A 10,920-nucleotide genomic window follows, 5' to 3' on the forward strand; every position below is an offset into this window, starting at 1 on the left:
TCGCTCCCTCCCTCGCTCCCTCCCTCCATCTCTCATCAGTTAGAGAACTAGGCATCACGTCTAACCTTGGTGGGCTGTGGGCAGAGGCCCTGCCTCTCACTCTCTCTCTCTCCCCTCCCTAACAGTTTCACTTCCTTCTTCCCCCTCCCCCTCCCCCTCCCTCCCCTGCCTCCCTCTCACCTGTTAGAGCAGTAGACATTTCCTTCCCGACCTTGGTTGGCTGTGGGCAGAGTACTGCCCTGATAGCCTCGTCAAACACTGTCTTCAGGCCACGCTGGGTCAGAGCAGAACACTCCAGGTACTTCACAGAGTCTGGGGAGGGAGGGAGGGTGGGAGGGAGGGGGAGAGAGGAAGATAGATAGAGAGATAGATAGATAGATAGATAGATAGATAGATAGATAGATAGATAGATAGATAGATAGATAGATAGATAGATAGAGAATGAGGAGGGAGGGAGGGGGGGGAAGCAGGAGACAGAGAGACTGAGACTGAGACTGAGATTGAGACTGAAACTGAGCTGCACTTCCTAACCTCCTGCCCAATGTATGACCATATTAGAGAGACATATTTCCCTCAGATTACACAGATCCACAAAGAATTCGAAAACAAATCCAATTTTGAAAAACTCCCATATCTACTGGGTGAAATTCCACAGTGTGCCATCACAGCAGCAAGATTTGTGACCTGTTGCCACAAGAAAAGGGCAACCAGTGAAGAACACACACCATTGTAAATACAACCCATATTTATGCTTATTTATTTTATCTTGTGTCCTTTAACCATTTGTACATTGTTAAAACACTGTATATATATATAATATGACATTTGTAATGTCTTTACTGTTTTGAAACCTCTGTATGTGTAATGTTTACTGTTAATTTTTGTTGCATTACTTTTGACGAGCTTCTTTTGTTGGCACTCCAATATGTCCCATAAACATCACAAATGGTCCTTTTGTTCGATTAATTCCGTCCATATATATCTAAATGTCAATTTATAAAGCGCGTTTGATCCAGAAAAAAACAGCATCCAAAAAACGCAATGTCACTACAAAATATTTCGAAAGTTGCCTATAAACTTTGCCAAAATATTTCAAACTACTTTTGTAATACAACTTTAGGTATTTTTAAACGTTAATAATCGATCAAATTGTAGACGGGTCTATCTGTTGTTCAATCCAAGAAGAAAACAAACCAGCGCCACTTTTCACGTCTTGCGCAACTCTCAACAGCGTTACCAAGTTCCTAGTCGGCCTACTTCTTCATTGCACAAAGGAATAACCTCAACCAAATTCCAAAGACTGGTGACATCCATTGGAAGCGGTAGGAACTGAAAACCAGTTCCTAAGAAATATAGTTTTCCAAAGAGAACTCACTGAACAGACAGAGACCTAAAAAAAAGAACAATCTGAACGGTTAGTCCTCGGGGTTTTGCCTGCTACATAAGTTCTGTTATACTCACAGACATGATTCAAACAGTTTTAGAAACTTCAGAGTGTTTTCTATCTAAATCTGAATAATATGCATATCTTATATTCTTGGCATGAGTAGCAGGAAGTTGAAATGAAAATTCTGCCCCCTAGCCCCAAGAGGTTTTAACACTTTAGAGTACTTTACAAAATACAACTCCATCATCATAAAAAGTAATGGATTATTATATGCAATGACCTACCAACATCCTTGGCCAGCGCTAGGCCTTGTGGGTAGGTGATGGGGGCCAGTTTCTTCTCTTTGAGCTTCTCGATGGTCTCCTTCTCGTCCCTCAGATCCAGCTTAGTACCCACTAGGATGATTGGGGTTGACGGGCAGTGGTGACGCACCTCTGGGTACCACTAAAGAAAGAGAGAGAGAGGGAGAGGGTGGGGGAGGAGGACGAGGAGAGAGAGAAATGGAGAGAGAAATATTTTATTATCTACTCTTAGCCACCAGTTATCCTCACCTCTGGATACCACTGTAGAGAGAGAGAGAGAGAGAGAAAGAGAGAGAGAGAGAGAGAGAGAGAGAGAGAGAGAGAGACAGAGAGAGACAGAGAGACTGAGAGAGACTGTCATGTATCCCTCCAGAACTGTCATAACACACCTGGCCGGTATTCCATTTGATTAGTAATTGTATAAGTGTGCCCTTTGTTCACCATTGTCCTGTTGGTTATTGTTCCCATGTCCATTGGCCATGTGAGTACCTGTGCTCTGTTGTTCTGGCCTTCGTGCCGCGTGTATTGCGCAGATGATTATGGGTCTCGTCCTGTGTGGAATCATTTTGTGCTTGTGTTTGGTACACTGTGTCCTATGATAAATATACTTACTGTATGTAGGTACACTGTCCTATGATAAATATACTTACTGTATGTAGGTACACTGTCCTATGATACATATACTGTATGTAGGTACACTGTGTCCTATGATAAATATACTGTATGTGGGTACACTGTGTCCTATGATAAATATACTGTATGTAGGTACACTGTGTCCTATGATAAATATACTGTATGTGGGTACACTGTGTCCTATGATAAATATACTGTATGTGGGTACACTGTGTCCTATGATAAATATACTGTATGTGGGTACACTGTGTCCTATGATAAATATACTGTATGTGGGTACACTGTCCTATGATAAATATACTGTATGTGGGTACACTGTGTCCTATGATAAATATACTGTATGTAGGTACACTGTGTCCTATGATAAATATACTGTATGTGGGTACACACACACACAAACACATTTGAGCATACGGATAGAAACTCAACACAAAGAGGAAGCATCATTCCATCATGTTGTGACCCATAGCAACACTCTGTGATAATCTAGTATCTGCATAGAACAACATTTGCGGTAGAGGGACCCGGTCGTCATGGCGACAACAGTAAAACAGCAAGGAGAAACAGAAAACGCAGAAATACTTTTGGCATTGGATGGAGAAGAGAGTGAAGGGGCAACAGAATTAACATGAGTGGATTGTGTAATGTGGGCTAGCTATTGGGAAAAATCCTTACAAACAAGACTAGATATGTCTTAAAAGCCAGATCCAAATGGAGTGTTGTGAAGAGTCTCTTCAGATGAGAAGAGACTAAAAGGCTGTGGATTCTACTCAATAGAATGTGTGTGTGTGTCATTGTGACATCACTGCTACTCTATCTGTGCGACACATAGTCTCATTCAATTAAAACTACGCATATGCACTACACCAAGTATGGACTATCTACATGTACCCTGACTTGGACTCCACCTGTGACCGCTGCCAAGGAGAACCAGCCACTTTACTGCCCAGGTTCTAGTCGTGTCCCATGATCAAACCATACCGGTTACATATAGTCCATACTCTGTCAGATGTTTGGGGATGACCAGGGAACTCTGCCCCCTAGAGGTTCTCCTCACCTTAACTCCAGCCGTGACAAGGTTATGAACAACATAGTGTGATGTTGTTGCATGTGTTACCGTGCTGGTCAGATGGTTCCTCTTACTGGAACAACTGTAGTGCTCCATCACACACTACATCAGGTCTGTCAACTCATTTTGACCCTGGGGTCTCAATCGCTCCTCCACGAGGGCCAGAGGGAGGGCCACGCTGAAAATCGGTAACATTTAATCATCGTCAACATTTGGAAAAAATAGTCCTCTATCCATCGTTTAGGAATTTTCGATGTTCCCTATCTTTCTAGCTTTAATTTTGATTATTATTAGCGAGATGGACACAGTCAAGAAACAGACCTCTTTTACACTACTTGGGAAGTCTGTTATACTTAGACTGAACTAGTATGTCCTTTGGGAGGAAACATCATTGTTGATTGGTAACAAAGACCCAGGTGTTGCTACACCTCCGTTGTTACATGAAATAAATGTGTTCTGATGTCTTTGTCTCATATTACCACTGATTTATTTATACTTTCCTTAAATCAGACAAACATTTTGAGGGGCATTTGTTTTGAGGGGCAGGACATGGGTTGGGTGGGTTACTTTCTAAATGTAATCCATTACAGTTACTAGTTACCTGTCCAAAACTGTCATCAGTAGCGTAACTTTTGGAATACTCAAAACTCAGAAACGTAATCTGAATACTTTCACGCGTTTGGTGTCATCATAGTGGTCTCTGACTGGACAGACTCACTCAGCTGGTACAAACTTAAACTTCAACGTTTTTTAATGCTGATTTGAATGTCACGGAGAAAACATAAAGGTTTCATCAATTATTTTGTCACAAACATCCTTTCTGATTTTCGGCCTGGGAGTGGGTCTCTTGGGAGGGGGTGGAGCGGCCTGGGAGTGCGTCTCTGGGGAGGGGGTAGAGTAGCCTGGGAGTGCGTCTCTGGGGAGGGGGTGGAGCAGCCTGGGAGTGGGTCTCTTGGGAGGGCGTGGAGCGGCCTGGGAGTGGGTCTCTGGGGAGGGGGTGGAGCAGCCTGGGAGTGGGTCTCTGGGGAGAGGGTAGAGTAGCCTGGGAGTGGATCTCTGGGAGGGAGGGGGAGGGGGTGGAGCGCAGGAGTAGGTCTCTGGGGAGGGGGTAGAGTAGCCTGGGAGTGGGTCTCTAGGGAGGGGGTAGAGTAGCCTGGGAGTGGGTCTCTAGGGAGGGGGTAGAGTAGCCTGGGAGTGGGTCTCTAGGGAGGGGGTAGAGTAGCCTGGGAGTGGGTCTCTAGGGAGGGGATAGAGTAGCCTGGGTGTGGGTCTAGAGGGGGTGAAGAGGCCTCACTTCATTGTTGTCATATGACATAATTATGTGTTAATGATTATGTGTTAATGTCTTTGTATTTGAACACTACAGAACTCCTGTGTTAAAATAAATAAACAACTTTTGTTTAATATTATAATTATTTTCTAAACATTGGCTTTGTGTGGTGGGGCTGCCTGGCCCTCTCCCGGGGGACCCATCCCCGTGTGGCCCTGACCCAATGCACCTGACATCTAATAGATATTTAACACCTTCATCGTCTGGTTGGGAGACGGAGCGGGGGCATGTTAGGTGGGGTCTCCAGGGGAGGGGTGGGCTTCCTCACTATGGAGGCCAATGCTTACTATCAATATGTTCATAGTTTATCGCAGTATGAAAGAAGTCCTATTTGAGAATTTATGTCACACCACCACCCTCTCTCCACCTGAAGAAGGAAATGATAGTTTTGTTATGTTACATCATTAAAGCTACAATCCTTAATCGAAACAATAAAAAAACGCCCCTGTTTCGCTAAAAAGCTACGGTAAGGGGCTATTCTCAAATTCATAGACAGAGCTAAGGATGCAAGGACTGGCCATCCGTGATATCAAATGTATCATTTTAAACATGTTTTGAGGCTATACAGTATTAGTTTACACTTCAGTAGAACAAGCTTATATTTTGGGTTCGACAGTTAAAGCTCCTGAGGCATTAATAAGGTATATTCTTCAAGAATCAATAGCTACATATTAGTCATTTATAAGTCCAAAAATGGATGCAGCAACTAAGGATTCTAGCTTTAATAAGTGAAAACTAATAAAAGAAGAATTCATATCTCAAATAAAAATATCAAGGTCCTTGTTCCCAAGTGATGACGGCTGTTGTTTTGTGTGTGTCGCGTTTCACACCCACGCTGAATAGACTTTGTAGACATAATGAAAAGATCTTGAAAATAATAATGAAAAGATGTTTAAATATATCCAAAGCGCTTTCACTGGAGTAGAGGTGTGTGACGGAGGAGAGAGTAGGCTTGACACAGTAGGAGCAAACAGTCCCTCTGACAGTGTGGGGACACACCGCCATCTAGTGGTCAATAGTAGGACATGCACTTTGAATCCTCACTGACATTTCCTTTAGGGCTCAATTCAATTCACCTCCATACAGCTTTATGTTTTATGGAACTTAATTCAACTTCGGTTCAGTCAATTCTGCAGGCTGAATATTCAATTACCAATTAACATGTTGAAAAGACTTTATGGAAAATAATTGGGAAATTTCAATGAATGAATGATTGAATTTTACAACGCCAACCCTGAATGTGATAGATACAGGTAGAATCTAGAGAGGATCACCTTGGCTCTGACGTTCTCGTAGGAGGCTGGGCTCACCAGAGAGAAACAGATGAGGAACACATCCTGAGAGAGAAAGTGAGAGAGAGAGAGAAAGAGAGAGAGAGAGAGAGAGAGAGAGAGAGAGAGAGAGAGAGAGAGAGAGAGAGAGAGAGAGAGAGAGAGAGAGAGGAGATAGAGAGAGATCAAGCTCTATGCATTAGACTCAATTAGGTTTGTGTGTGTGTGTGTGTGTAAATGATATATAAATGTGTGTGTGTGTGTATATTATATATACATGTTTGTGTGTGTGTGTATATTATATATAAATAAATGTGTGCTTGTGTATATTATATATAAATGTGTATGTATGTGCTTGTATGTACCGTCTGTGGGTAGGACAGTGGTCTCAGTCTGTCATAGTCCTCCTGTCCTGCTGTATCCCAGAGACCCAGGTTGACTGGCTTACTGTCCACCATCACATTGGCTGAGTAGTTATCAAAGCTGAGGGAGAGAACACACACACTTTTCTAGTGTACTGTACATATCAAGTGTGTGTGTGTGTGTGTGTGTGTGTGTGTGTGTGTGTGTGTGTGTGTGTGTGTGTGTGTGTGTGTGTGTGTGTGTGTGTGTGTGTGTGTGTGTGTGTGTACTGTACATATTGTGTGTGTGTGTGTGTGTGTGTGTGTGTGTGTGTGTGTGTGTGTGTGTGTGTGTGTGTGTGTGTGTGTGCGTGTGTGCGTGTGTGTGTGTGTACTGTACATATTGTGTGTGTGTGTGTGTGTGTGTGTGTGTGTGTGTGTGTGTGTGTGTGTGTGTGTGTGTGTGTGTGTACTGTACATATTGTGTGTGTGTGTGTGTGTGTGTGTGTGTGTGTGTGTGTGCGTGTGTGCGTGTGTGTGTGAGTACTGTACATATTGTGTGTGTGTGTGTGTGTATGTGTGTGTGTGTGTGTGTGTGTGTGTGTGTGTGTGTGTGTGTGTGTGTGTGTGTGTGTGTACTCACACAGTAGGGATATATTCTCCAGGGAAAGCGTTGGTTGTGTAGCTGATGAGAAGACATGTTTTCCCCACAGCTCTGAAACACACAGGGAAAATACACATCAACGTTTAAACAGCTCTGAAACACACAGGGAAAATACACATCAACGTTTTCAATAGGACTCAATGGTCATTTAAACAGCTATAACCTTAACCATTAGTGGTGGAAATGCAACATCCCACTGTGAAAACACTGGTTGAATCAACGTTGTTTTCATGTCATTTCAGGGAAAAAAGACGTAGTGACATTGAATCAACGTACAAAACTGATTGAATTTGCAAAAAGTCGTCAACTTTTAACCTGAATCCAATGACAGGATGACATTTTTGTTGATTTCATGTTGAGTTCACGTTAGTTGATAACTCAACCAAATGTAAATCCAAACTAGACGTTGAAATGACGTCTGTGCCCAATGGGTTCCCTACACCGTTTCAACACATGAAATAGACAATGAAAACATTGAAGCATTTTCAAGGCTCTGTTCCATATCCACCAGCTCAATCAAAGAACTCCAGTCTGAACAAAGGAAGCTGGGTTTGGCCATAAACAACAAGTAAGCATAGTTCAAGGTGAATCAACCAATCACATTCCACTACCCCAACGTGTCCTGTCAAGTCTCAACTTCCTCAACATCATGACTTGGGTTAGAACTACATCAGGGTGTTGAGTAATACGTGAACTATCATCTTCCTCTATGGCGGACATCTTGTTTTTCCACTGAACCGTTGTTGAAGAAGACGCAGCATGGCCTTCTAGTATGATGACTACAGGTCTCTATCTCTCAGTCTATCTTCTTCCTCTACGGCGGACATCTTGTTTTTCCACTGAACCGTTGTTGAAGAAGACGCAGCATGGCCTTCTAGTATGATGACTACAGGTCTCTATCTCTCAGTCTATCTTCTTCCTCATTGGAAACAACCTGCTTCTTCATCACATTAGATATGAGAAAATAAACAAACACAAATACTCTGTCATTTTTCAGTTTGTTTTGTACTCAATATTTCCATTTGTCTCATTTTTACAAACACTCATATCCAGCGTGCTACTCACAGAGGTCACAGAGGTTGACAAGGGCTCATAACCACGGCAACCAGAGTAGGTCACATGGTTTACAGGAAGCCAGCTTGTGTTTTAGAGAGTGATGAGTCTGTCTGGGTTTTACCATAACCTCCTTCCTCCTTCACCAAAAACACTTGTTTAAGAGACAGAGGCTGGAGACAATGTCTGCATGTTATTTGGCATATTACCAAACAGATAATCGTGATAAACATACAACACTGTAATATATGAGATAATGTTACAAGCAGGGGGCTTGTGTAAATGATGCTGACAAAATGTGCCAATGGGAACCGGGCCTGTATTCACAAAGCATCTCAGACAAGGCGTGCTGATCTAGGATCAGGTCCCCCATGTCTCGTTCTTTATGATCTCAAAGCCTAAACTGATTCTAGATCAGCACTCCTACTCTGAGACACTTTGTGAACACGAGCCCTGATTAAAACTGTCAGTCAGGCAGCACTGAAAAACAGGAAATAGATCCTTTTTGGTATTTATCTCACATTCCCCAGGTTCCATGTAGAACCCTTTCCACAGAGTGTTCTATATGGAACCCATGATCTCCCTCCCCCCTTCTCTCTTACCACCCATTCCTTTACAATCACCTGTTTAGGTGTATCATCTATTGAATGATAACCTGTGAAGTGAACTCACTGATTAGTGTACACTGAAAACAGGTTGTTTACACTCTCCATGTCCCAAATGGCACCCTATTCCCTACTTAGTGCACTACTTTTGACCAGCACCCCATCGGGAATAGGGTGTAATTTGGTACACAGACAATAACTGTTTGGACACTGATGTCCCCTCATCTTTGTATAGCTGATGGACTTCACGACACAATGAATATGACAACAACAACACTCCCCTCTCTGTAAGGACATGTTCCCCTCTCCTAACAATATGACCTCTACCTCATCATCTCTCAGTGTCCTAGTAAACCAGGTCTGATCGGACATCTTGGGGTCCAGTGTTTTAACATACCTCACAGTTCCATGAATTCACAGACAACGTCAAGAATGAGAACATAAATGGGGGCCTCCATACAAACTGTAGATGAAAATCCTGACTTTTGTCACTGACCCACCAAACAAACTGTAGATGAAAATCCTGACTTTTGTCACTGACCCACCAAACAAACTGTAGATGAAAATCCTGTCTTTTGTCACTGACCCACCAAACAAACTGTAGATGAAAATCCTGTCTTTTGTCACTGACCCACCAAACAAACTGTGCGTGACATCACACACCTTTGAGTTGCAAAACACGACCTTGAACATGTCAGACAAGTGAACTGAAATCAAGCTGTATACACTATAGATAGGACGACTGGTCCATGTGTTATGACCATCAATAACAGAGATAGATTTACCAACCACTCTATTCTATTCTATTATATTATGAGCCAATCAAATCACTCCTTCATGATGTGTGTATTTACCTTGTTTCAGCTGCTCTGAACAACACATGTTGTGCTTCCCAAATGGCACTCTATTCCTTATATAGTGCCTTCCTGTTGAACAAGGCCCAGGGGCTCTGGTGAAAAGTAGTGCACTACATAGGGAATTAGGTGCCATTTGGGACACTGTCCCAGTGATCCTCTTACATGGCAGCATTTTAAATGCATGTCCTGGCGTGTACTATACAGCTGCTATGACTGTGTTGGTTTCTCCTATCCACAACCACGACTGTCCCATGTTACACAGTGCTCTATTCTGCCATACGAGTCCATTGAAGTTGGCTTTGGGGTTCAGATTCAATAGAGCTGGATGAAAGATAGTAGTTGTCTGTTAGTCAACTAATGATGAACTAGGTAATGAGTCGTAGGGAACTGCACTAACTGTGGAAGCTATTTTAACTCTATATCTTTGGATACACCTGATTAGTGGCGTCAACACACCTCTGGGTCTCTCAACAGACTCATGTTCATAATCTGTTACATGATTTGTGAATGGAAATATCTGTACACGTATTTCTGTAGATGTAAAACGAGAACAGAAAGAGAAGCACTTGAAGTCACCCAGGACAGAGAAAGTGAAGACATCAACAAGCATCCACTCTTGGCTTCACATACTGAGAGGTCAATACAACTCCTATAGGGTTCGATCGCTCATTGAACCAATGACTAAATCACAGCACTAAGATATCATGTGATAAAATAAAATGAAAAACACTTACCCATCTCCCACAACAACACATTTGATAGCCTGCATCCTGCTTAGCTTCAGTCAGCTCCCGCTTCTCTCTGTGCAACAGTCTGTCAGAGTTTCAGACAGAGAGAAAATAACTGCAACTCAATGCCTCATGCAACAGCAGGAAGTTGCTACAGCACTCACCTCTCTCTCTCTCTCTCTCTCTCTCTCTCTCTCCCTCTCAATTACTGAGTAATCTCTCTCTCTCTCTGTCTCTCTCTCTCTCCCTTTCAATTACTGAGTATACTCTCTCTCTCTCTCTCTCTCTCTCTCTCTCTCTTGATTACTGAGTGATCTCTCTCTCTGTCTGTCTCTCTCTCAATTACTGAGTATACTCTCTCTCTCTCTCTCTCTCTCTCTCTCTCTCTTGATTGCTGAGTGATCTCTCTCTCTCTTCCCCCTCTCTCTCTCTCTATATATATATATTATTTGAGTAATCTCTCTCTCTCTTCCTCTCTCTCTCTCCCTCTCAATTACTGAGTAATCTCTCAATTCAATTCAATTCTGCTTTATTGGCATGAAGTAACAATGTACATGTTGCAGAAGCTTCTTTTTGATATTTACAATATAAAAATAAATAAAAATGAGAATCAATATTGTCAACGGGACAACAGTAACAATAACCACGGGTCAAAATAACCATACATTCAGCAATAACCA

The 10,920-nt window shown here is 42.5% G+C and overlaps 1 protein-coding gene across 1 annotated transcript; it reads right to left on the reverse strand.

Annotated features, from left to right (window-relative positions):
* Nucleotides 1-202: 202 nt before the first annotated feature.
* LOC139394478 (ras-related C3 botulinum toxin substrate 2-like) lies at nt 203-10,441 on the reverse strand (the record flags this gene model as incomplete). The annotated part of the gene is given in 6 exon segments (XM_071142549.1): nt 203-312; nt 1,672-1,831; nt 5,996-6,058; nt 6,358-6,475; nt 6,977-7,048; nt 10,247-10,441. Coding segments are annotated over 6 exon segments (558 nt in total), but the record flags the coding sequence as incomplete, so codon positions are not given.
* Between the last annotated feature and the right edge of the window lie 479 nt (nt 10,442-10,920).

This window comes from Oncorhynchus clarkii, unplaced genomic scaffold, assembly GCF_045791955.1.
Source record: "Oncorhynchus clarkii lewisi isolate Uvic-CL-2024 unplaced genomic scaffold, UVic_Ocla_1.0 unplaced_contig_12242_pilon_pilon, whole genome shotgun sequence".
In the NCBI taxonomy this organism is placed as follows: Eukaryota; Metazoa; Chordata; class Actinopteri; order Salmoniformes; family Salmonidae; genus Oncorhynchus; species Oncorhynchus clarkii.